The sequence below is a fragment of the Anopheles coluzzii genome, chromosome X, assembly GCF_943734685.1.
Source record: "Anopheles coluzzii chromosome X, AcolN3, whole genome shotgun sequence".
NCBI classification, from domain to species: Eukaryota; Metazoa; Arthropoda; class Insecta; order Diptera; family Culicidae; genus Anopheles; species Anopheles coluzzii.
This window is the reverse complement of record NC_064669.1, coordinates 6,334,583-6,361,530: the sequence shown is the minus strand read 5'-3', so window position 1 is coordinate 6,361,530 and position 26,948 is coordinate 6,334,583. Positions and strand designations below refer to the sequence as shown.

Sequence of the window (26,948 nt, the reverse complement as noted above, 5' to 3'; positions counted from 1 at the left end):
CAGTGACCCCAGTGCCAGTTTGGATCCGAACGCACACGGGACTGGTAGCAGCAGCAGCAGCAGCTCCAGCTACTAAGCAGCGCACACTACAATCAACCGTCCGGGTTCCTGGGGGTTTCGGCAGCTCGACGCTGCGATCAATTGTACCCACCCACCACCTCCCAGCCAGCGATCGGAGGGATCTGTTCTCCCGCGTGACTCGCGGTGCGCGCCGATCGGTTGAAGGTACCCTCCCGGATGTGCGAGTCCTCCTGGTGTCCGGAGCAAAGCTTGAAATAGAAAGCGCCAAGCGTGCGCGCGCTCTTGTGTGTGTGTGTGTTTGTGTCCAAGTGTCTGTGGCTCTGTGCAGTGCTTTGTACGTGTGTTTGTGTGTGTGTGTGGTGGTGGTGGTGGTGGAAGCCGGAAGCAGCAGTACGTGGCCTCCCCTAGCGGGCAAGAGATAGATACCAGCGACCCGCTCCTCAGACATCGCTCCGACATCGCTCGGACCCTGCATCATGCGAGCCCTCGCCGTGGCTCTCTTCGGAGCCGCCGTCTGTCTAGTGAACGGTAAATTGCAATGTCTAATCTAGTCTAGCAAACAAATTCCAGCAAACCTCCCGACAAACCTGCCCAACCCTTCCGTCCGCGCAGAGGGTCCAGGGACGAACTACACGGTTTCGGTTCTCGCGTTCGGTTCTAGCTCCAACAGCAAAGAACCAGTTTCTGCCCCCCCCCCTCCCCCACCCTGGGGTGTACAACAACGATTGTGCCGAAGCAGCCAGCTCCCTTTCATATCAATTTCACGAGCACGACATTCACTTTCACAGCAGTGCTCGTAGTGTCCAACAGCACGATGGCCTTCAGCTTTCGGTGCGGCTCCCAGGCGTGTAAGGCGATAGGCAGCTGAACCGAGCTGCACAGCACTGCACAGCCACCGGTCCCAGACCCAGGAATCCTTGAACGAGTTTCGAGCAATGTTGCCAAACCGGCCGAAGATGTTACCGGCTCGTCCGCTCCGCACTGGCGTAACTTCCTGGCCGGCCCCCGTTGCTGGCGAACGAAAAGACGAAGATGACGAAAACAAAACCAGAGCAGAACCAACCGCGCTGCTTTGGCCGACCGGTGTGGGGTTTGGTTGCCTTGGTTCCGCTTCGACGCGGTACAGGAAATGAACCGATTTGCAACACGCCTTTGTCATCCTAGGGGGGGGGGGGATGGTTGGCGCTCGCATGCCTCCGTTGGCGCTTCACAGGCGGATGGCTTTAGGCTGTGGTTTCTCTGCCACAGGGTCTCTGTGCTGTGACGAAACGAGTGCCGCTCAGCTTCACTTTTCGATTCGATGGTACAGAAATTCACGCGATTTTGCCTATCACTGTTGCAGTTTGCCAATGTATTGCCATTATCTTGGCATGATTGCCAGAATATCTGTATGTGTTTGAGTGCATTTTTTGCTACTTTCATCTTTCTCCTTCTTACGGCGTCGCCTTCGGTGCGGCTTTCCCCTTTTCGGCATGCTGAGGGGGTCACACACCCCCAGGGTAAATGGACGCCGCCAGCTTTCTCGGCCCATAATTTCTCGCAGCTCCAAAAGCTCAGCCACCACGGATGTCTTGGTCCCCAAGGGGGGGGGGGGGGGAGCTTATAACCGTCCCGGGGTAAACTGTCGCACTCTAGAGAGGCGCGCGCGCGCGCGCACACACAACGAAATGGCGCTGGCTGGCTCAGGCTCGTTACCTCAGCGGTGCACGCCGCCATTAGCGCTGATTGTTCGGCGGGCACAGGGAATGGGGACGCACAGGGGAGCACCAGCTAAAAGGCGGAACTACAAGCCGGTTTCATTACTTCACCCGTAAAAAGCGGCAGGGAGAAAACGTGAAGCAAGAGCGAACGAAACAAAACAAAACGCAACCCTGCAAACCCCGCTGCGCACTCTTACGTCGCGCATAATTGCTCAACGGTGGGTGGGATGCTGTTGCTGCACGGGGGCCGCATTGTTTCGTTTGCAGCATTAGCTCGGATTGCATTTGGCAGGAGTGGAGCGGCAAACCAGCGGCAAACAACGGAAAGGCACAACAAACCATGGAGAGCAACCAATAGCACCGATCGCGAAGGTGTTGCGCGCGCGCGCCTCGGTTGCTTTCGATTTTAGACATTTCTTTTTCCGGTTTTGCTGTAATTGTTTCGTGCCTTTCGCGCCTTTCCGTTTCACTTCATTTTCTCGCCCCAAGCTCCGAAACCCGGGGTTTTGACCGGCCGCTTTCTTTCCTTCCCATTTTGTTTTATTTCGCGCTCGCTTTCATTACGATCGTGTGCTGGTCTTTTTTGCCGTTCTCGCAAATTTTTGTTTTCATTTCGCGCAGTATTTCTGTTTCCTGTTTTGGCTTCTCTCTTCGCGTTGCAGTTTTTTTTTTTCTTATTTTTTTTTTACTTTTGTGGCGCCACCCGCGATTGCATCCGGTTTTATTGGGCGGTTAACATGGTGCCAGCTTGTTTTTTTTTTGATAATATGTTTACGCATACGGTTTTCGATTTTCGATTTTCGTGCGGAATAGATTATTATATTTAAATGCTGAATTTAGAAAACGGAAGAAATCAATACATTCCGAAAAAATACACCTGTGGTAGAATGTGAAGCACTTCCAGCGCTGCCTATTGACGGTAAGCTTGATAGCGCAATTGGTAGCGCAATTAGACCCCCGAGCGGGCTATCTGCACGTTTGTTCCCCGCATTGGCAGTAATGAGTTCAAATCTCGCTTTCACACTTGCGCCTTGATAATTATTCTCCTCGAATTAATTTTCTATGAAAAGCTTTTTCTCGTCTCTACAACGTGTGTGCGTATACGTGTGTGTGTGGCTCAACACAGCCGTATCCGCCGTATGTGTGTGTGTGTGTGTGTTCATTATAGGAATAGAGTACGTTTCGCTGCCCCTTCCTCGCAAGAAATTTCGCCACAATTATCGCTTTTTTCCACCTCAACCTCATAAATATATTGAAACCTCCGTCTTGCCTTCCGCATATCACAGCCGCACATTAGGGGTTGAGGTAATCTTTCCGTGCGTCGCTTCCGGCTGCAGCGAATTGGGTGGATAAATAGTTTTCGCACGCACTTTTTAGCACCCAGCTTCCGGTTCCTTCCGCTTCGCAACCCATTACGCACCTCGGTCGGTCGGTAGTTCCGGTGCCAATGGTTATTCCATTTTCTTTTGCCAAATAGTTGCAGCACCTTTTTAAAAGGCTACATAAGAACGTTTTGAAAACAAAACAAAAGCCCAACCGAGCAGCCAAAACCCCGACGTGACCGGGGTCGGGGGGGGGGGGGGTTTCCAGCAACGGCACATGATTAAAATATAATTACTAAAACCGACAACGCTCGCTTCCTGGTTTTAGGTGGACGTGATTTTCAGCTAGCCGTGATCGGAGCAACAAACACACCCACACACACACATACACCTTCACCCCAGGCGGCCACATTCCAATAAATAGTAGCATTGTGAAGGTTTCGCGCGGTTTAGCGACCACTAAGCCGTGGCGAACGCCCTCCCCCATCAGCCGTGGCCTGTCTCGTGCAGCTTCGTGGAAAAGCCGTGGCAAATACAAAATCATGCGCCGGAAACGCCGCCGCTCACCCGTTGGCGTGGACACTTTGCGCGCGTGTGTGCACGCCTGCAGGCCAAATAAAGTCGCATTACGCGCTCGCTGGGGAGCCGTTCTCATAATTTGTTTACCGATAATTTTCATCTCGATAAGCCCGGCCCGGCCCAAGCACCGAGGTCCGATAAAATGCCGTCCGCTTCCGGTTCCGCCCGCGTGCAAAATGCAAATCAAAGCGTATGGTTTTGGCTTAAATTAGGCAGCGGGGGAGAAAGAGAGAGAGGGAGAGAGAGAGAGAGAGAGAGAAGTGTGGTTCAGCAGGTTGAATCGCGTCAGTCAGCTTTACGAGGACGCAGAGCACAAATTGTCAGCGGGACAATTGGGAGGACGACTGCTTTTTTGGCACCATTCTAGGCACTGCCCTGCCCAAAGGTGTCCCATGTGTGCGTGAGTGTGTGTGTGTGTGTGTGTGTTGTCTGCACATGATACACTCGCACCTGGGCTGGGAAGTGAGTTTGCAAACCGGTGCGCAAAACGGTAGCCCTGTCTAATGATTTGATTCTTTTCGATTTTGGCTGGCGAGCTGTCAGATTTGACAGCTCCGCTTGACTCCCAAACTGTAAGTTGGAGCTTTTAGGTGTACAGAAAGTGCCACTTTGCGGACCTCTAACCCGACAGCTCAGGTTCGTCCCACCTAGAAAGAGCTGTCACAACAGCCAATCAGATCCATCAACACCAACATCAACAAAATGTATTTGTTCATCTCCCAAAACACCCATAAACAAGTACGGCTGTCAAAGTTTACCAGCATTTTAAATGTCATCCATTTTGCATCCACCTTGCGCATCAGGTGCCGTCGGAATCAACAGAGTGTGCGAATTTGCCGGGACCGTGCGGGGTCGCCCTGATAACGCTCATAAAACCGACCTGAATAATGCATCCCGTGTGTGATTAGGGGGGGGGCGGCTAGTTGCCATCATTCAACGGCTCAGTTGCAAAGCGGTTGGGCTTAACGGGGCACACATACTGGTGGTGTACTCTTTGGAGCGCACCCACGACTCCGATCCGACTCGGGCTAAGTCCGATTCCAACTCCGACAAAATCGGAACCACTAGTTCCACTCGGAGTAGGTGTCATATGGAGTCAAAGTCGTTCGGAGTCGTCCGGCGTCGAAAGAGAGTCGGTCTGAGTCGTTCGGAGTCGACCTGGAGACTTCCTGATCATCTGGAGTAAACTGGAGTCACACAGAGTCGGAGTCGTCGGAGGTCGGAGTCGTCCGGAGGCGAAAGTAGTCGGTCAGAGTCGGTTAGAGTCGGCCGGAGACGCCTGGAGTCGTCTGGAGTAAATCGGAGTCACACAGAGTCGGAGTCGTCTGGCGTGGTTCAGAGTAGCCCAGGGACGTCCGGAGTCGCCGGGAATCGTCCAGAGTCGTCTGGAGTCGTCTGGAGTAAACTGAAGTAAACTGGAGTCACACAGAGTCGGAGTCGTCTGGCGTGGTCCAGAGTCGCCCAGGGACGTCCGGAGTCGTCGGGAGTCGTCCAGAGTTGCCGGTAGTCATCCGGCTTCGTCTGGAGCAAACCGGAGTCACCCAGAGTCGGAGTCATCCAGAGTGGTCCAAGGTCGCCCAGAGAAAACCCGAGCCGTCCGAAGTCGTCCGGAGTCGTAAGGAGTCGACATGAATCGGAATCACCCAAAGAGCAGGAGTCGGAGTTAAAGATGGCAAGCCTCATCACAAAAACATTGCACCGGTCTGCCAACTCCGGACGGCCCTGAATCCGGACGACTCCGGTTGACTCCCGAGGACTCTGGACTACTCCAGATGACTCCAGCCTACTCCGGGCCACTCCGGATGATTCCAAGCGACCCCCTCCGGACGACTTCGGATGAATTCTGATGACTGCTATCGAATCTGGACAACTCCAAACGATAATTCGGATAATTCTGGGCGGGCCTTCTTACCGCAGTCGGTTCCAGAATTTTTTGAGTTGGAGAGTCGACCCCTGATTTCTGCCAGCTTTACCCATCACTAGTACACACAGAGATTTAAGAGCAGATACTGCAGGAGCGACACTCACGGGAAGTAAACGTTTGAAGGCCAGTACCGCTGGTCCCCGACCCCGATTAAAAAGGGGTTTGCGCGATAATTTCCCGATAATCGGAGCAGCGAGAGTAGCGGTCCATTTTCCGGAGGGCGGGAGTTTAAAAGGGGAAAACATAAAATATACAAACATACAAACAGCAGGTCCACACGTGCAAACAAGTCGAACGGACCACCGCCCAGCATGATCCTCCGGGGCTGCCCCATTTCCGGTGTCCAAAGAGACCGAACAGGACGAGCTCCCAGTTCCGGGCTTCATCTTTGAAAGGATAGTGCTCGAGCCTGTGTGTGCACGGGGGCCTCATCCTTACGGTTAGCCTTTTTAGTAACCTTTGCCAGGTTCGTCGCTTCAAACGTATTCCTTTTTTGTTCGTTTTGTTTGCCGTTCTTGTCTGAAGTGGACGTGGACGGATACATAAAACACAAACTCCAACCTAAACAGACCGACCCGCCTGCACGTACTTCCGGCGTGAAGGTTGTTTTTTTTTTATATTTTGGTTTTTGTTTTCGCAATACACTCGTCCATTTCATTTCATCTTTTCCAACCTTGCGCTGTGTCTGTTGACTTACGGGCAGCAAACATGCAGTCAAACAGCGAGTCGAGCAAACAAAACACGAACAAACAAGCGCGACTCGCGTCGCGTCCGAACTCTCGGAGCCCGAGATGAGCTGGCTTTTTGCGGGGTTTTTTTTGTGAAAGGAAAAGGAAGCGGGGTACGGTGCGGGAGTCAATATATCGTAGCGCAACTACTCTCTTATCGGTGCACTAATGGGTACACACCTTCACCGTACCGCAGAGTGGATCCTTCAAGGTTGGGCAACCTTTGTTTTTGCCGGAGTTGAAGTTGCACCGCAGCAGTCAACCAACGAATAGAAACGAGTCCCCCGAAAAAAAGGTACCGTGACGCTGACAACAGATGGGTCAACCGTTGCGTGCCGAGCTGCGAAGTTTGCGTCACAGTTTTAAGTGCCGCGGCAGGAAGTGACACGCTTTCCGGCCTGCAATTGGCCTTCGTTTCGGTGGCCAACTGTCTAGCGACTGTCTCTCGGCAGACGCTATTCGACACGCATCTCGTTCCAGAAAGCTGTAAAAATATCCCTCCCAGTGCAGATGGTCTGTAGTCCTGCGTACCTGTCCGCCACGCCCTCCCGGCTGTGGACTTAATATTTCATTACATTCAGCACGTTTTTATTGAGCCGCCCGGGCGAGCCGGGCGAGCTATCCACACGGGCAGTGTAGCGTCGCGGGCAAGTACGGCATGCCCGTAGGTCACGTTCTGGAGATCAAGAAAACAATACTACACCGTGCCCTTTTGTGCATATAGACACAAGCGAGCCCCGCGCACACACACACACACACACACACCCACCCACACGAAGCGAAGCTTTGTTTTTGCAAGGTTAAAGGTTACCAAGGCTCTCTGCTCCGCTAAGCCCGACATGATTGCCCGGAAGGTGCTGGCGTGGGCCACCCAAAATGGACACGCAAATTGGCCGTGAATGTAGCATACGCATGTACGCATGTACATACACACAAACGCACGTATATACCAAATCACAACCAGCTTTAAAGCTCCAACTTTCGTTACTCTTCCGTTTGCGTTAGACGTGTGTTGGAGAGTGAAAACAAAATTGGAAACGATTCGTGTTCGAAGGACCAAAAAATGGTTCGCGCGTTGCGAGCGCGTACATTTAGCCATCGATCGAAAACAATTTATTCGAACCGGGGTGCTAATGGAGCTTTGGTAGTTATTAGAGTGTTTTATTAAAGAGGACGCACTTTTCATGTTTACAGCCACTGTTTGTTCGGGGTGCCACTCCTGGTGCCTCGGACGCCGAACCGACATTACCGCTGGGATGGTGTGTAGGGTTGGGTAACTGTTGATTTGCGATGCTTTGCATTGATTCATTTGGAATAAATCTTAAAGCAAGTCAATGCATCTGAGGAACAAATTAATATTTAAAATCCAAGAATCATAAATGTATTGTACTTCAAAAATTAATAAATCTCAAAAATATTAAATATGGGTTAAAAAAGAACTACTTTTATTAAAATAAACATAATAAGAAATTTTTAATTTTAAAAATTACAAACGAATTGAGTTCTAATGCGTGAGATAAATAAAATATGTTTTTGCAATGAGACAATTATAATTTACTTCTTCTTTGCTGGTTCGTGTGGCATTTATTAAGCTTGTGAGCCTTTAAAGGCTCGGAGCTCTTTTTTCGTTTTTTTGAAAATTCGGAAATTCATCCAAGATTCATAAATCTTGGGAGATTTCATTCGTGAGTCGAGTCACTACTCACCAGCGACTCATTTGAATTATTCTATACGAATAGCTCATACGGCACTACACCCTGACTACCTGTTTTTCGTCCCGGCTTCGTTCGCGTCACAGTGTGGTGTGTGGATTTATTTTTTTTTGTTTCTTCTTCAAACACACCACAAACACGAGATCTACCGCTACCGAGACCGCCGTAGAGAGTGTTGATACATGGGACCACCGTTGCTGCTGGTCAGGACGCGATCACGCGTTAGGTTAGGGGTTTTTAGCGTCCGTAAGTAAACTCTAGTAAACAGTGGCTTAGAAGAGGCACTGACACTCTGCTCCTCCAACGGCAAATCAAAGCCACCACAAGCCGATATTCAAACACTGGCAAATGTATCTGCACTCGCCCCGAACACCCAAGAGAGATTGTGCTCGGATGCTGGTTGCTTTAGCTCAGCAGATGCCATCTTTTTTGTTTTGTTTTGTTTTGGCTTTGCACTGAGCTGCTGCCGGTACGTTCCGAGTTTTGATTATTCAATTTTCGGTAAGCCTACTCTGCCCACTCGTGCTTGTGCCTCGGTGTGTTGCGAACTGTCGGAGGCACTAGGAGGGAAGGCACCACGCTTCCCGGTGCAGCAGTGGCAGCAATTCAATACACTACAATACTACTACCACCCATTCGTTCGATTACGAATTGCGTTTCCGGCGAGGCACTGTACAGCGCTCCACCCGGAACGCGGCACTGCACAGATAACTTCGTTTTCGCTGCAGATTACGCAAACACCGTGCAGGCTCAAGAGTTGCATGAGGGCATTTTTGTGTTGCTGTTGTTTTCCTATAACATTTTATCCTTCTGTCGGGCGCCTATGACGAAATAGCGCCGCCAAAATGCAGATTCCTGTACCGGCCTTAGACGTAGTGTTGTAAAAAAAAAAACAACAACACAACGACAACAAAACCTTATCACATCAATTTAGCGGAGGGTTGAGTTGCAAAAAAAAATTATACACGGGGCGGCTTAGGACAGGAGATGTATGACATCGTGAAGGTGTGACATAAAAATTGTAATCACATAAATTCGTTTCCAGTGCGTGGGGACCGCACAGGTGAAACGTCATCGATAGATGCCAAGCACACGTGAGTTTACGGTACACTCAAAAATAACAACAGCACCCATAAAACCGGCCTGCATCACACAAATTCATTACGTTTGCGTTGCGTTCACTGAGAGAGATAGAGAGAGATAGAGAGAGAGAGAGAGAGAGAGAGAGAGATAAAAATCACACAAGAACAAAACAATAACACAAATGGGGGAGCAGCCATCTCCACGCTCACAGGTGCACATGATAGTGAAGCGTCCAAGCTGATCCGCTACGGGGATCCGACATCCGACACACACGCGTGAGGCGAAAGCGTCTCCAGCGGGAGGGACGCCACCGAATGGGCATGGGGTTTGGCTCTGCGTGAGTGAGCCCCTTCATCTTATCCCGGGCCGGGAGCCGGTTTCTCCGCGCGATGAAAGTGAAATGGCTCTCGGAATGTCACGGCAGACCTATTAACGTGTGTGTGTGTGTGTTTCGTCACTAGCAAAAATAAAAATAAGCCATCGAAACAAACCATCATCCAGGCAGCAGCTCCGGGAGAAAGAGAGAGAGAGAGAGAGAGAGCGTGAGACCAGCAAACCACTTTCAGTTTTTCGTTCACCTTTATAGCTTCACTTTCGCTCGGTTGTAAAACCTTCTGGTGGTGTGGGCCGTAGCAATGGCAGCAGAAGAAGAAGAAGATATAAAAAGGTGAAACAATCCCCTCTAGGACGCTTGGTGAAGCGCACGGAAGAGGCTGTTCTAGCCCGCGTTGCATTGTAACTGCTTCATTTGTTGCTTGTGGCGTCCTTGCTGTGTTGTTATTGTTTGCGTTAACCCTCGGATAGCAAGACGCTGGTACGAGGTGTGACGTAGCGTACCTGCAATGTATATCATTTCGTGAGCTTTTTTTTCCTTCAAAACTGTTTGTAAAGGATATTAAAAATAATTCAAACGTCCATCAATTGAGCATGTTTCTACTACCGGTATGTAAACTGTCTCTCCCGGTGACATTTAACGACCTTCCAGGATAGCAGATTGGGTTGGAAATCGCGGGCCGGATCATCCTCGTGCCCGGGCGATGCGTCTGTATCGTTTGCGCCGCGCGAAAGCGAAAGTTGTTCCAGTGTGTGCAACGCGAAAAGTCAAACCCACCTTTTGCATCCCGCCCGTGTGTGCGTGTGAGTGTGGGTAGCGAGATACGGAGAAAGTGGTCCGGCACGAGTCGAGTGACCTTTTCCGACACGCTCTTGATCGGGTTTTGGCCGTTGTGGTTGCATCGTACGTACGACGTGGACACACATTATGAAACCAGCAAGCAGCAGAGTGAAGGTTATGCATGGTTTCGTCGCACAGTGCAATTTCTAGCTGGTTAAGGTCGATCCTGTATAAAGATGTTAGATAGCCGACGAAGACATTTTGGGAGAAAAAAAAACATGATAACACTGTGCAATACAAAACATTACAAGGCAGCAAAGAAGCTCCCAGCTGTGCCAGCGGAGCGGAAACCTCGAGTTACCGCGCAGCAAGAGCCGACAGTGCAAAGCCTGAGTGGCGTCCTTCTCGGCCCTGCAAGGGTTAATGACGCGCAATGATGGCTGCTTGCAGCCGCAATGATAAGCACGCGCTATCGTGCTCTCGTATCATTTTTCCCCTCTTCTTTCATTGCAGTGTGTGTTTTTTTTTTCTCCGCCTGTGTGTATATGTGTGTGTCTCGCAACAAAATAACACTCCATTACATCACAGAGCTACCGGATCACGTCCGTTAATGAAAGTGAAGCTGAGCGACGTGCAAGAAAATGGAAACCAAACCCGATGATATCGAGCAGCGCTCGAATGTACAGAATGCAATCGACAGCCCTGTCGATCTGTTCAGTCTGTGTCCGGCACAACTTGTCTGTCAGCGCGTCGGTACACCCCACGTCCACTTGCAGTACTACTAGGCGTGTCTGTAGCGGGTTTCGCACGCTTGCTGGAGTTAGCTCGACCTTCCTCGTTCCACGGTTCGGCACCTATTTTTGGATGCATGGATTTGCATGGATCGATTTATCTACATGAAACAAACCGACCCGGGGTGGAGTCACCCTTTACCACACTCGCAAGACCACTCGTAGGTGTCGTAAGCGCACCTCTCCCTGCGCACCGTTTAACGTTGGACCGAAACCGGTTGGCGCAGGGAAGACTTTGGGGCAAACATACCAACAACAACAAAAAAAACCAACCCCTCCACGACGTGTCGAAGATGCGACGTGTCGGGCGCAGCGTGTTGAGCCGAACGGCAAAGCCTTTAGCACCGTGAAGCACTGCTCCTTCTCTGCTGCTGCTGCTGCTGCTGTTGTCAGGGCGGAAAGGATACGAAAAATCGATGCAATCGAGGGAGTTTTTTTTTTTGGGGAGTTCGCGCATTTGCATAAATAGTAAACAACACCAATCACACGAAAAACCACCTCTCGTGTAGTATTAGCATAATTTATTCCGGCAGGGTTGGATCTTTTTTTTTCTTCATCTTTTTGCTTGCGGGCGTAGCGTAAGCATGTGTGCGATGGGGAAGACGGTTTGAAGCGGGTGAGGTGCAAGAAAAGGAGTTGAGGAGCGTTAGCGGCTTCAACTTTCGTAACAAAAAAAAAACGGAAGACACTCTTACGGGGAAGCCAACGAATGGCGATTGGCTGCAAAAGGCCGCTGGAAAATCGTAGCCTAACACCCCGTACCCAAAATATCATCGATATAGCAAACGTGTGTGTGTGTGTGTGTGTGTGTGTGTGTGTTAAGGACGTTATCAAAAAAAAGAGCCACTCCTTCCTCCTCCTTCTCCCAAACACTGTGCGGTTGGGTTGGGAAATTATTTATATCACCTCTATTATCTAATCCCACCTTCTTTTTCTGTTGTTGTTCCTCCTCCCGGGTTTTGAGCTAGTTTCGGGAGCCTCAACCCACACGGTCGTGATTCTGCTCTTCCCGCCGGCACCGTTATTATCGGTGGCTGCGTGGGGCAATTGTGCAACGCGCTATCAGAGCGCTGTTGTGCAACGGCGGTTGCCTTCCCCGCAAGGCACAAAACGGCCGATAAAAGTTCAGTTCAGCAGTGAAAGTTGCAACCCTGGGGGGGGGGGGGGAGGGATGCATTGCTGGTGGAAGTGCTGATGATGATGCAGCTGGGCAACAGAGAAAAGGGCCTTTCATGTGCCTCTTACACCGGCAAGGTAAAAAGGCCCAGGAGGGAGAGAGAGAGCGATGTTTGGAGACATTCGGAGTCGAACGAATTCCTTGGAGTGGTTTTCTGTTTTCTACTCCAACAAAAAAAAAACTCTTCCCTTGCCTGGGATACGTCCCGGATCAGGTAAACTTTTTAATTAGCTTCCCGGAGACTAAATCGGTTCAGATCTGCCGGAGCTGCACAAGTACGTACAGTAGGCTATCCGAGGAAGATAAACAAACAAACAAAAAGTAACATCACAAGGTCTGGTCGTAGTAGGATATCTGGACTAGTGGTGTGCTCTCTGGAGTTGTCTGGAGTCAGACATCCGGTATCGTCTGGAGGCGGCTGGAGTCGTCAGGAGTCGTCAGGAGTCGTCTGAAGTCGGTCTTCAGACGGCTTCTAAAGACTTCGTACGATTCCGGAAAATGCTGATGCGACTTCAGATTTTTGCCAACTATACCCATCATTAATCTGGACGGCTCAGCGATATCCTGACGCACATCTTGATTATCGCCTACTCTGCACACCAGCTCTACTTACTTGGTCAACCTGGCTGAGAAGGAAGCACAATATTTCGTAGCATATTTTTACGCACCTCCGTCCAACAATGCTCTCATCCCTCTATTCCACAAACACACGAGAGTCTGCAGAACGGCCTTCAGAGACGTCTGGCAGCCCCGTGTGGCAGAGCGTTAATATCTCCTACCTGCTTGCTTGTAATCCTCCAAGCTTCCCCAAGAGGTCGAGCCCCCGGAGGCGCCCCAAAAACCCACCCCCCTTTATCGGCCGCCTAGCCATTCTAAATCTAAATCCATTTTACACGGCTTCATTTGCATACGCAAGTTGCTGCCCCAGGTACTGATGTTCTTGCCATACATTGTTTGTTTTCTTCGTCTATTCCCAACAGCCCAGCAGAACAAGGAGGAGAAGGAGTTCAAGTGTCCGGTCGAGCAGGGCAACGGTAACTTTGCCGACCCGGTCACATGCCGCCGATTTTATCAGGTACGTAGGGCTAACCAAAAACACGACAGGCAGCACATGCTCCGGATGTGTTGGCGTTGCTGGCAATGGATTCCAGAGGGCGTAGGAGTACGTGGAGTGCTGCGGACGATAATCGGCTTCGGCTTGTTTTTTTTCGGTCTGTCTTTTTCGGTTTGTTTTTTTTTTGCGGTGATCTTCTAACACGTTCCCTCCAACCCACACTTAATTAAGCCACAGATAGCCCTGGCCTCTCGACAGTGAGATCTTCAGCAGCAAGGTCATCCGGAGCCCCGTGAACGAAGACCAGTAAGGCACGGTTGTGGCGGCGTTGCTATGTTTGCTACCAGGCCACTGTTTTCGCAACCCCGGGCTTTTCCAACGGCACGTCCTTGATGTTCGAGCATCCTCCCCCCGGGGTAGCAACAACTTGATTGCGCGCCATATCATTTTGCTGGAAGCGGGCGGCCGAGACACCTTTTGTCGGGTCTCCTTGGGAACACCGGAGGCCCCAGACACTTCAGGACAGGTTTTCTTTTGTTTCGGGGGCAACTTCCAGGCAGGTTCCAGTTTTTTCTTTCTTTTTTTTGTTGTGCCGTTTTCGAAGATTTCGAGACATCGTTACGGACATCTTCAGTGTCTAGCGATTACGCCACGCGGAAACCGGATCGGACGTGTGTGTGTGTGTGTATGTGTGTGTCTGACGCCTGCAAAAGCAACGTTAACGGGGTGATCCAGATGGCGTCTGGTGCCTTGACATTTAGGCTCGAGACACCGACATGCTGCTTCGCGTGTGCCAATTTTGTGATCGATCAACGTCGACATTATTGGTTGATTTCCAGTAATGCCTAACAACAGCAACAAAAAAAAAACAACGACATTGTACTACACTCCCATTGGAAATTGGAAGCATTGAAGCTCGGGATGAATAAATTGCGCCCAACTATTGATAAAGCACGAAGATCTCCGTCCCTGCAGACGCAGACATTGCACAATAACAAAACAAAGGCTGTACGATGGCAAATGCCGTTGGCACACCGACCTGTGGCATATTCAGAAGGTGGTTACACCGGTAGCATTCAGCTGGCAGCCCCTCCGAAACACCCACCCACACAAACAGCAGGCCTTAGGCCAGCTGCCCAAAGGTAAACGTGCCACACTTTGCAAGAAGACGCTGGCACGCGGAGCGTTGCAAATGTAATCAACATAAATTCCACACCGTCCTCGGTCCTACATTCGGCCCTGGTAGCTGCACAATCTCACACTGTAGACCCCTCCCCCCCCCCCCCTCGTTTACCTCTGTCACCCTGCCACTGTCTAAAACAAGAGAAAATGATAACGCATAATAGACGATGAAATAGCAAGCAGACACAAAGTTCACCCTCGAGAAGAATATAGCAACAGCCGAAGAAAGAAAAAAAAACGTATCGCAATTACGCGGACACCATTATAACACCGACGCGCCAAGAAACCTGGACCAACAAAAAAATTGCCAAAACCGGGACACACGCACGCACTTTGACAACAACAAAAATATGTCTCGTTACATTCGTATATTATTGTCACTACCCGTACCCGAGGTCCAGGACACGCGTTTGCAAAGGGACACCCGCAAAGAGCCTTTTCCGGAACTGGCAAGTCGTAGCCAGGCCGGTGCAAGAATGATAATAATTACATTCAGCAAACTTTTATTACTATTTCACGTACCGCTCCCCAGTTTTTTTTTTTGTTTTGGTTTGCTTTCCTTCCTTCGTTAAATTCTCTTTTGTGTCTTGTTGTATGTTTTTGGTTGACTTGCAAGCGAACAGCTGGGAAGGAGTGACTTAGGAAATTGCTACTCTCTCTCCTAATAGCTAGAGCTGTGTACAGGAGGAGATGCAGGCGATGTGGTTATTATCAGTGCTGCAAAATGTCACTGTCAATGTCATCAAAAAATCTGCCTGAAACAAAATCCATATCAGCGTCACGTACTCAATTGTGATAATCAGAGGTGATACTTAAAACGATTGCTGTGATCAATGTGCCCGTTTTGGTGCCATTTTTACGTTTGATCAGTTACTATGTCATGCCTTTTGTTTTACTGTGATCAATTGTGCAAAATGTCACTGATATAGTCGTGACAAATTCCGACTGAAACAAAATAATGTCAGCATCACGAGCTCTACTGTGATGATCAGAGGTGAGACTTAAACAGTAGTTGCGACCATCACATGCTTGATGGCATTTTGTGATACCAACTCTTGGTCATTCGCTTGGTCGTGACATTTTCTGTCGGTGATCATCACGATAGTCATGGGAGATATGCGGTGCAGGCGAGTGGTTCCAAGAAACAAATTGAGCATGATTTCTCGTGCTGTTTGCACAGACAGACAGACCATCAAAGCCGACAGAGGGAGAAAGCATGCTCATTTTGTTGAATGGGACCACACGCCAAGTATATTCCAAGAAGGTCGTGATTATCACCAACAGAAAATGTCACGACCAAGTGAGTGATCAAGAGATGGGTGCTAAACAAAATGTCACTAAACATGTGGTTGGTCCTCCAACTGTTTGAGTCTCACCTCTGATCATCTGCGTTGTGTACGTGAGCTGATTTGAGTTTCGTTTCAGTCATGAGTGTTGATGATTGAAACATGGGCGTTTGGCAGCACTGTTCACAGCCAAAAAAAAAATCATGATTATTCAGAAAATTCACACGTCGTGTTCAGCATGTCATGACGCACTTTTATTGACTATCAAGCAATGAGCATCAAGCTACCATGGATATGTTCATTGTTTTTTCGTTTTGTGAAAATCTCGTGATACTCATGACATTTTGCAGCACTGGTTATTATTACCGCTTATGCTTTTAAAGTTTTCTTCGCACTCGCACTACCCCAAAATTCGCACCACAGTGTGCCTGGAGTGCACCCCTCCCCGCAGGAGCATATTTTTATTGCAGCGAGTTTTTCTGCCTTCCCTTCCGGCGGATTAAAGGAAATTGTGATTCTGACAGTGAACGGTGGCGCGTGCTTCCTGCATTGAAGCGACCTGTCCTGTGACCTACCTGGAAAGGGGCAGCAACGTTCTTTTTTTTGTTTTGCTTGATATCCCGTTGTTCCACAACCTGACGTATCCGCCTGTACCGGCACATTTGGCCGGCCGAGAAGACACAGGACAGCCCGAAATTGGATAACTATTTCGGGTTGGTGGTGTTTCGTAACGACCTACCGTAATGGTGCTGCCATTGAAGACGCTTTAAGCGGTCTGCCGAACCCTGCTGGACCCTGCTACACCTTCCCTTCTTCCATCTCCTCGTGCGTCGTAAGATCTTACACAACCGGGTCAACCTTGGTGCTGGCTGCCATGCAGTTGGTTCCTCTCCAACATTCTTGCCCAGTTTGGTCCAGCGAGCTAAACGGTAAGAAAGAAACGACTTCGCCTCATCATAGTCACCTCACCGTCGCATACGTCCTTTTCCCCCAACGTCCACGTCCCGGCGTCGCGGCAGAGTTGCTTCCGGGTGGAGGGCACCGAGCAGCGGGAAATATTATGCTCCAAGTATTAAAGATAACCATAAACTTTGTAAAGCGAAAGCCCGGACACCTACATGGGCCTTGTTTCGAGCTGCTCCTTTTTTTTTTTTTTTTTTGGAGGATCTTCTCTTGCACGCTCCTCTTTGTTTGTCTTCCATTTTGCTGGCGTGACTGTTGTTCAGGGGATGAAAATTTTCGCCAACACTGCGAGCAGCCCGTGAGGCGCACAAGTGAAGCCAATTTGGCCGTGTGTGTGTGTGGTCGGTAGCAGACCGGTGCGATTAAATAACGAACCTAAGTAGTTGATTTACAGGCCCATTCGTCCGAGGTTTTGATTGTATGGCCCCGGACCCTCTCGGGAGGAAAGTGGCTAGCCGGCGCTGGGCTGACGCTGACGCAACTACCTGCATTGGGCCGTGGCGAGGTCGATTTTCAGTAATGTGCGCTTAGTATAATGCCCGTCCCGGGCCAATGTGCTGCCACCAGCACCGATTATCGTTCAGCAAGATTCAGGAAGTTCGTCGCTTAGTATCTCTCTCTATCGTTTTTCTCTTGTGGGCAATCCCGTCAGCATGGGAAGGGGATTTGGACGAGATGGTAACTACGCCAGCGTAAAATTTCATATCCTGGTAGTTTTGGGTATCGACAAAAAAAAAGAGGTTATCCCGTTTAGCCATCCCGGGACGTTTTGCGTTCCCCGAACGTCCCAACAATTCGTACCTCCTCGTTCCGGCTGCGAACTCCAAATTCCACACACACAAAAAAAAAATGCCCGACGTAACACAATTTACTCTCCTTCCCCCCCCCCCCCCCTGCGTGCCTGTCCGTGTGTGTATTTTCATGCATCTTCTATTTCTTCGTGTATGTTTTCCGCATCTCCCCTTAGTGCGTTGATGGATTTCCGTACCTAAATCGCTGCCCATCCGGTCTGTACTTCGATGACATCCAGAAGTACTGCACTTTCAAGGCGGAGGCGAAGTGTGGCCCACTAGCAGCAAGTAAGTAGTTACCACCGTGTGTGTGTGCGTGTGTGTGTGTTTGAGTGTGCTAACTGCCGGCGTGCTAAATACAATTTCCGCCCATTTTCGCTTCGTCGGTGTGTTAACCTTTTTCTTCCTGCAATTATTTATTTATTTTTTCTTTCTCTCTCTCTCTCTTTCTATCTCCTTCTTTCTCTCTCTACCTCTTTCATACTCGCACCAGCACCGGCAGCGACAACCGAATCGCCGATCGATCTGGCGAAAAAGTGTAACCCGGCGGAATGTGAGCTGCCGTACTGCTACTGCAACAAGGACGGCACCCTGATTCCGAAGGGGCTCGACCCAGAGGAGGTAGGTGAAGTCGGCATCGGGGTTTTTTTTTTGTATATTTAGTTGTCATTCCCTTTCGTGTGTGTATGTGTGTGTGTCTCCATACCCGAACATCCTCAAAGTTCCAATTCGGTTTGCTTCCGGTTGCGCGACGCTGAAAACGAGATATGATGTACAGCACCGCGATGCCTATCTCTGGCACGGCTTTACAGAATCAATATGGCAGACACAAACACACTTACACATACGCGGTAGTGGCATCGCTGGCAGTTGTGCAACAAGACCAGCCAGCACAAAAAGTATCCTACTGCGAGGACCAACTATTCGAGCGGGGCGGGGAAATGTTAACAACTTGGCATTTGGCACGACCAGCCGCAGCTGCAGCAGTATCTCCAGCCAAATGCGCTATCTTCACCGACCAGACCCACCGACGGGGCATTATTGCTGGCAGTGCTTATCAGTTGCAGCCTGCAAGCTCTACATTAGCAGCATCAGCAATCTGATCATCTTCATCTTCTCCTATTCGGGATATTCGGGCGAATTAGGGAGATTGCTCTTTCAAAAAAAAAAAAAAAAACAGGAGTTCCTAGCAAACCTCCACAGCTTCCAAGCTGCTGAGTGCAGTTGCCGATTAGCAAACTCAGGTTTGCATCGCAGACCCAGATCTTAACCCACTCCACAGGAGTAGCAGAGCAACTGGAGGATATTATCGGTTGTTTACATGCTCCCCACACACACACACACACACAGCCAACTCCACACATGCCCCCTTGGCTGGGTGTGGTGTGGTAGTTGTCTAGGTGCTTCGGGTGTCTGCATCCCAAAATATCCCAATGTTCCTAATTTCCGACAGTGCGGCTTGTTGCCTACGATAACGACGACTACCGCAGATGCAGACCCCACCGACTACACAGATGGCGCTGATAAGGTCGTCACGCTCAGCTCAGCCAGGAAATTGCCATTATCGATGTACATTTATCCGTATTTTGTTTTCGACTTTTGTTCTCCTACTGTACTGTCTCATCTTCCCATCTTCAAACGCCAATATCTAACTACTCTATTAACGAACTCCCCACTTCTCAGACGCCCCAGATCATACTGCTCACCTTCGACGGTGCCGTCAATCTGAACAACTACGAACACTACCGGAAGGTGTTTAACGGCAAGCGCAAAAACCCGAACGGCTGCGACATCAAGGGTACGTTCTTCATCTCGCACGAGTACAGGTAAGGCTTACCGAGGGGCATTTCATTACGGTAAAAGGGTTTGGCTCCGCGAAGGCATTAGATTTCAGTGTAGTTGTTTTTTTTTTTTTTTTGTTTGAGGAACACGCGCGCGAACACGAAAATCCTAGCGCTTCTTCCTCCTTCCCCCTCCAGTACAAAGCGCAACGCTGCCGAGGTACATCCATTTGCAGGTTTTTAGCAGTTTTAGCATTTGCGTGATGAACCGGCCAAAAAAAAAAGCTCCAAAAAAGTAACCCCAAAGAACACTATCGCCCAAATGTAGCACCCAAATCCCGGGCAGATTCCAGATGAGCCGCGTCGTGCATAAATGGGGTTTCGGTTTCAATTTTTGTAAAAACTCTGAGCGACACCGGTTGGGTTTTGGGCACGGTGATTCAACATCCTGAGGGTCCACCGGGTGCTGGTGGCAATTAGGATGCCTGAGGCACGGCTGCCTGACAGAAACAATTTTACATGGTATCGTTTTTTTTTTTGTGTTAAATCCTCCCTCGCGGCTATGCTGTCTACGTCCACGTCCAAGAATATCTTCCAGGATATTCAAAAAAAAACAAGGCAAACCACCATTTAAAAGGGGTTATTGATGGGTGGGACGAAGCTGCACCTCTCCACACACACACACATACATCCACAGAGAGACACCGAATTTTTTGGTAATTTAGCTAATGTCTTGGCTGCCGGAGGCGACAACTTGCTACCGGAACAGTCCGGAACGCTCATTTCAGAACGCGCAACCCTGCGCAAAAAACTCCCACCGCTTCTTCCCTCGGCACAGGTAGGTGCAGGCGATTTGCGGGCGATTTTTCTTCATCACCTCGCGGGCGTTTTGCTGCAACTCGCCCCTGACGCAAATTTCGAATGCTAAACACCGCAACCATCCAAGGCTGGTCGAGGATCCGGATCCGGAAGCACTTGCCGCCAGGCACGGAAGGGATGGCAGATAAAAAAAGAAAGGGATCCGCTGCACAGCTGTCGAGAAATGTGGGGAGGCGGGGCGCTCGAGTCGCCGGTGTCGGAGCATTACTTCACCATTAAAAATGAAAAATTGTGCAATAAATTCTTCCCGAGCGCGCGTTTCTCCGGCGGGCTTTTTGCTCGCCCCTAGTGCCCACCGCCGACCAATTCTATTCCATATATTTTAGAACGGTAGGGGTTGCTTCCTCTCTCTCTCTCTGTGTGTTTGCCGCAATGGTGATAGCTGGCGCTGAGGCGCTTCAAATAAAAACGGACGTTTTAGCGTAACTCGCCACAGCAAAATGTGCAACCTCCGTACGCAGCGGGAAGAAGCGCCGGTGGGACGAAAGGGCGAATTGAAATTGTCTTTGTAAGGACCTCACATCACCGTCCCATCCGGCGTTCCGTGTGGGTGTGTGGTTCGGTGTTGCCTTTCATCTTGCCGAGCCGAGTTCCTTGTCGAGCTGTGAGCGGGGCGCAAAAGCCGTAGGAGGGATAGCCATCGCTCGGTCGCTATTTTGTTCAGGTTCAATTTTCGTCCATCATCCCGCCTGCTTTTTTTTTTTGTGCTCAACCACCAATCTCTGGTTCCGCGATGAGTTGTGCTCACCTTTATCCTTTCGTGCAGCTGCGTCTGTGCCGACAGCGTTTATTCCCCCCTTTAGCCGCGCATTAAATGGTGCTTTCGATGCGGTTTTTTTTCTTTTCTTTCGTTCGAGCAATCCTTCCAGCAATGCAGACTGCAGCGGATCTGCATGCTCGCACGGATGGTTGGCCAGCAATCCCCCAACGCGGGGGAACGTCCGGAAGCAATGTCATAATCAATTTTTATGATTACATTTTTTCACGCCGTGACAGAAATTGATGGGAAATTTCATTACATCTAATCGAAACGATGCGGCGGATCGGAACGTTACGGGCGGCTGCTCTGATCCCGCACATCATACATGACAGAGCGTAGGGAGAAGAGATAGGAGATTAGGGGCTTGCTTTTTTTTATTATTTTGGTTGGATCCGATCGCGCACATAGACGACCCACTCGTGATGGATGGCAGGGAAAGCCCACCCGCGAGCCATATATTACCTTATGGTTGGTCTTTCAATGGGAAGACCTAGTCGGTCGATGGAGATGAAAATGCGAAACGGGAAAGAACTAATCTTAGGTCCGCGTGATGCGTTATTCTTCGTATGCCTGTGCGTCTATTGTAGGGCGCGTAATTAAAGAACGATGTTGGGATAGGACGTAAGATGTTAATCCTAGACAAGGTGCGAGAAGTTGCGCGTCTCGCAACATTCCATTCTTGAGCGAGAGCGAGTTCATCCAGATATTCGGCAGACTTGGAATTCTTCATTGTTGGTCGGTTGCAATGATGGACAACTACACCTCAACTTCTCCAAGATGTCTGTCCAGGCTTTTTAAACCAGCTAACAACAGCTCGATCTCCCACCGCATCCCAGTACTGACGCTATCCCTCCTTCCTACCTACCTTCCAGCAACTACCAGCAGATCCAGACGCTCGCGAACGATGGGCACGAGATCGCGGTCGAAACCATCTCGCTCCAGATGGGCCTGCAGGACAAGGGATACGAGGAGTGGGTCGGCGAGATGATTGGCATGCGGTCGATCCTGAAGCACTTCTCCAACGTGTCGGCGAACGAGATCAATGGAATGCGCGCACCGTTCCTGAAGCCTGGCCGCAACACCCAGTACAAGGTGATCGAGGACTTTGGCTTCATCTACGATAGCTCGGTGAGCGTGCCGCCCAGCCCGATCCCGGTCTGGCCGTACACGCTCGACTACAAGATACCGCACGAGTGCAAGAGCGGCACCTGTCCGACCAAGTCGTTCCCGGGCATCTGGGAGGTGCCGCTGAACGCGCACTTCGTCGAGAGCTACGAGGGCGGCCACTGCCCGTACATGGACCAGTGCGTGCTGCACAATCACGACGCGGAGGACGTGTTCGCCTGGCTGCAGGAGGACTTTGAGCGGTACTACTACCAGAACAAAGCACCGTACATGATGCCGTTCCACACGAACTGGTTCCAGATCAAGGAGCTCGAGCGGGGCCTGCACAAGTTCCTCGACTGGACGCAAACGCTGTAGGTGTTTTTGGGAGTTTCTTGGCCAGTGTTCGCTATTCTAATCTCCCTCTATCTGTCTCTCACCTCGCTCAGACCCGACGTATGGTTCGTGACGATCACGCAGGCCCTCACCTGGATCACCGACCCGAAGACGAACAAGCAGCTCGGCGGGTACGAGCCGTGGAACTGCAAGAGCAAATCGACCCAGACGCCGAAACCGTGCAACATCTCGAACAAGTGTGCGCTCGCGTTCAAGGAGCCGACCTCGAACATCAGCGACACGCGCTACATGGAGACCTGCTTCGACTGTCCCGCCGTCTACCCGTGGCTGGGCGACTCGCACGGTTCTGGCATCCCCGGCCGTGACAACTACATCGACCAGTCGGAGGGCGGCGGTGCTAGTGCCGGCCGCGACCAGGGCGACGAGGAGGAGCAAAAGTAGTGGGGGTCTCCACCCCAACACCAGGCGGAGCGGACGCCTTTCGGGCCCTGCTGTCCCGGTATTTTAGATGTAACGATATTTTTTTTTTTTACGAAAAAGCAATCATTCGAGCTCGAAACCAGCACGAGGAGGAAGGGGGCTTCGATCATGAAAATGCAGGGGGGACTCGACTTGTAATGGAGAGGTGTCCCATCCCCGAAGCCGGATGGATTTTGGTTGACTTCCCGATCGATACAGAAACGTTAAATAAACTCACACCAACAACTGTGGAAATTGTTTTTTTTTTTTTTTTTTTTTTTTTTTTTTTTTTTTTTTTGTTGCAAATTCCATCATTGATCATCATATTACGGTGTCGCTTGGATGTACTAAGGGGTCACGTACACACTGTGCCATTGCCATTTAAATCGTCTAGATTCCGGCCAATTACATTCATCAACAAAAAGGTAAGCGATTTGATTCCAATCGTGTACAGAGTGACTAACCCAAACGGACCATGAAGATAAATTCATCTTGCATGTACATGTAGGCCTAAGGGCGAGACATCCATGAACCATATTTCAGTTTGCATTTTTTATGCATCATGTTCCTGTGCAATGATTTTTGTGGTATGTTGTTTAGACGACAGAAACCTAAAAAATTTGGCAAAAAAATCCAATCGCAAGTGCCAGAAAACTAATGCTACAAATAAAATTGCTTCCCTTGCTGCCTTGAAGCTGTATATTAGTGCCTGCATTAAGAATTGAAGGCTTCAGATCTTAATTGAAGCATTGGTACCATTTTCCTGGGAAGTTGATCCGGCTGTTAGAGGCCACCATGACCAGGGTACAGTGCAAGGCGAGAGTGTCAAACTGTCTGCTCGTCAACATCACCCTGGAACGCGGGGCTAGACAACGACATCCGTGGCACGATCCTCTACCGGTCTCTCCTATTTCTTGGCTTCGCAGATGACACCGACATCATCGGCAGGACAACAGCGAAGGTGTTTGAGACCTAAGCAGCAATAATTGAATTGAGGATCAATGCGAAGAAGACGAAGTACCTGCTTGCCGTAGGCTCAGTCCATGATAGGACCCAACTGGGAGGCAGTGTATTAGTTGACGGCGACAATCTCGAGGCGGTAGAAGGTGGTTCTGACTAGTGGTGTGAGCTCGAAATCGGACCTACCCAATTCCGCGTTCGGAATCAATTCTGGAGCCGATTTCGTGCTCGGTATCAATTCCGGAGCCGATTCTGGAGTCGACTCCAGAATCCGGAATCGGATTCAGAATTGACTCCAGGATAGGAATTAGCTCCGGATTGAGAATCAGATCTTGAATTGAAATAAGAAGTTTTAGAAGCGAAATCAGTCCGGGAATCTCCATGAGAATGGATCGTGTAAGAGTAAATTTGAATTCTTTGCGACAGTCAATATCCTTGGACGCAAACGCCTATTCTTATGGAGATGCCGAAACCGACTCCGATCTCAAAGCCGATTCTGATTTTGGAGCCAATTCCGATTCGGAAACCGATCCAGGAAACTGATTCCGGGCCTACTACTATCTGGAACCCGACGAAAACTTCATTGTTCCCATCACTAGTTCTGCCGCATCCGGAGACGCATTGTGCAGAGGAATCGTACATACTATGGGCCTCGCCGACTGCTGAGATCCAGAAGACTTTGAGCCCGCACATTGATTTGCCCAGTGGTCCTCCATGGACACGAGTCTTGGACCATCCGAACGGAGGATGCAAACGCTTTGGGCGTGTTTGAGCGACGCATTCTCCGTACTATCTTTGGCGGTGTGTTTGAGCATGTAGTGTGGAGGAGAAGGATGTACCACGAGCTTGCTGAGCTGTACGGCGAACCGAGCATCCTTACAGTGGCGAAGCCTGGCAGGATACGATGGCTGGAGCATGTTATGAAGATGCCGTACTCATGCTCCACCAAGAAGGTGGAGGCCCCAGTTCGCCACGAGACGCAGGGGAGGACAGCGAGCACGATGGCTGGATCTGGCGAAGCGAGACCTGACGGAGATCGGGTGTCTGCATGGATGGGAGGCTGCACAGCCAAGGACCGAGCATTCTGGAGAATGATTGTTGACCGGGTAATGTCACGCCGACGTGCTCTATGGTGAGGAGGCCAACAAGAGAGAGAGAGAGAGAATTGTCTAGAGACATAGGAAACTCGACAGAAGAGCACGATACTTAAAAGAATTTGAAAAATAATCTGAAAAAAACAACTACTACGGACAAACAGGACATATAGCCTTAGCAGCTGGTCCTAAACTATAGTCTAATGAATGTCGAGCGTACACCGAGCTTGTTATTTTGAAATAGTATTTTACGGGATTGAATTGTTCGCTTCCAATGTTGAGCTGGCTAGCGAAACCCTGCAAGGGTGTTTCCTTATTAACACCAATCCGTATAGGGAAATGATATAAATCGTTAAGGTTTATCAGTTGCTAAGTAAGTTTCCGGAGCGTTCAGGACATATGCTTGCAAGATTCATGCACAATTCTAGATAGCAATTCATGCATTCGTTTAAAACGTAAATGGAGACTATTGCCGTTTTCAAAAAAAAATCCTATAGGATATGCATAAGTCTGACCTAAGATGTGCTGAAACTGTATTAATCATTCAGAATAAAAAAATCATTATGATGCAAGACTTTTCGTTGATTGCAGATTCACTTTGGCCATGGAATATTGCCTGTTGAATCGTCACATTGATAGAAGGTTTGATTGGATGCAGAAGATTCGGATATTACAGAGCGTTTACTTCCTACTAAACAATTCTTTTTACACCAATTACCACCACGCTTTATGTTACACAAAGATTAATTTAATAACAGTTGATCGTTCTTCTACCACAGTACAAAGTTGGCAACGCGTACCACGAAAAAAAAAACAAAGATTTCACTATAAATGTGCAGCCCAAATCAGAAGTAAAAACATAGTAAGACGGTTAAACAATTACTAAGAAGAGTTGTTGCGAGAAGACAATTGCACGTGCGCACACGCAGCGAAAGGTTAAACATAGCAATAGTCCTCCTCCCACCCAGAGCGGCAGGAGAGGAGGGTTCGCGAACCTGCGCCGCGGCCCACTCTTCGGGACGCATCCGCCTGTTTTGGTAGCGAAGGTTTAGGATGCGCCCGTCATACGTAGGAGTGTCCCTACGGGCCCCGGGTCACAGGTTCAGTTCGGAGAGAGATGCAACGGTGCCAAACGCGCCTACCAGCCCCAGCCCACAGTGTGTGTGTGTGTGTGTGGGCTAGGGTTCCGGCGTGTTGGCACTTTACCGCGCTCATCCGCCACCGGGAATGGTGCAGTCGGACAGGGTCATCGGGCGTCCGATTGGCCTCCGGCGCGGCCCACCACCGGGCGGACCACCACCACCCCCGCCGCCACTGCCCCCGTAGCCACGAGTCGTATCACGGCCGCCCGAACCACCGCCGCCCTGGAAATCCAGCATCGTGCGGAAGCTGCCGGAAGCGACAAGCAGAAAAAAAAATCATGAATAAACAAACGCCCACGAAGCAAAGGACTGTGGCGGGATATACTTACAACATTACCAGGAAGTTAAAGAACCCCATGATGAGGCCCTTTATGCGATCGACGCCCCATGGTTGGGCTTCCTGTACTGCGCCGTCTGTGGGAGGAAGCAAACGGAACGAAGGGAATTGTAAGCAAACCGCAACACAGAATGGACTTTCTTCTTTCTCAGTACTTACTTCTTGAAATGTACACCATTTTCAAGAAACGGCCCTCAGCTTACTTTACTGAGCTACTTTAATTGCGTACTTCCGTGGCTTTCCTTATTTTGGGTGCTTCACCAACATGACATGACATAAATTACAGCTGGCTCAAGGTGAAGGAACACGTCGGCTGTCAGGCGGTGCGTTTACGACCAACGGGGGTTCAGTGCTTCAAATCGTTCGTTCGACGGTAAAAGTGGGGGTAAAAGTAAGGCTCAGCCCTCTACGTTACGCTAGCGTTACGCGTAACGCCTGTTAATCACAAACCCAAGCAGCATTTTTGAACGTTTGTTTTAACCGCCGTGGATGAGCAAATTAATAGATTATTATGGCTTAATATTGTTTTCTTTTATATGATAATTAGAAAAGCTTTGTTGATAATTAGAAAAGTTGTCACAACTTCAAGAATTATAATTTTAACAATCTTATAAATTAAAGATGTAAATAATAAAAAAAATTATTATT

At 49.7% G+C, this 26,948-nt stretch overlaps 2 protein-coding genes across 3 annotated transcripts; one reads left to right on the top strand and one right to left on the bottom strand.

The window, feature by feature from the left end:
- On the top strand, nt 1–25,644 carry LOC120955450 (chitin deacetylase 1). Of its 2 annotated transcripts, XM_040376339.2 has the most exons (7): nt 1–549; nt 13,132–13,226; nt 17,604–17,715; nt 17,921–18,048; nt 19,111–19,253; nt 21,720–22,325; nt 22,401–25,644. In XM_040376339.2, the coding sequence occupies exons 1-7, from the start codon at nt 498–500 to the stop codon at nt 22,747–22,749; spliced, it is 1,485 nt and encodes a 494-aa protein (XP_040232273.1). In that variant the 5' UTR covers nt 1–497; the 3' UTR covers nt 22,750–25,644. The 2 variants fall into 2 exon arrangements, with proteins under 2 accessions (XP_040232273.1, XP_040232281.1); XM_040376347.2 differs by lacking the exons at nt 17,604–17,715; nt 17,921–18,048.
- Nucleotides 25,548–26,596, bottom strand: LOC120956489 (glycine-rich selenoprotein-like). Its single transcript, XM_040377987.2, has 3 exons — nt 26,460–26,596; nt 26,293–26,377; nt 25,548–26,210 (listed from the first exon to the last, which is right to left on the bottom strand). The coding sequence occupies exons 1-3, from the start codon at nt 26,476–26,478 to the stop codon at nt 26,033–26,035; spliced, it is 282 nt and encodes a 93-aa protein (XP_040233921.1). The 5' UTR covers nt 26,479–26,596; the 3' UTR covers nt 25,548–26,032.
- Nucleotides 26,597–26,948: the final 352 nt, after the last annotated feature.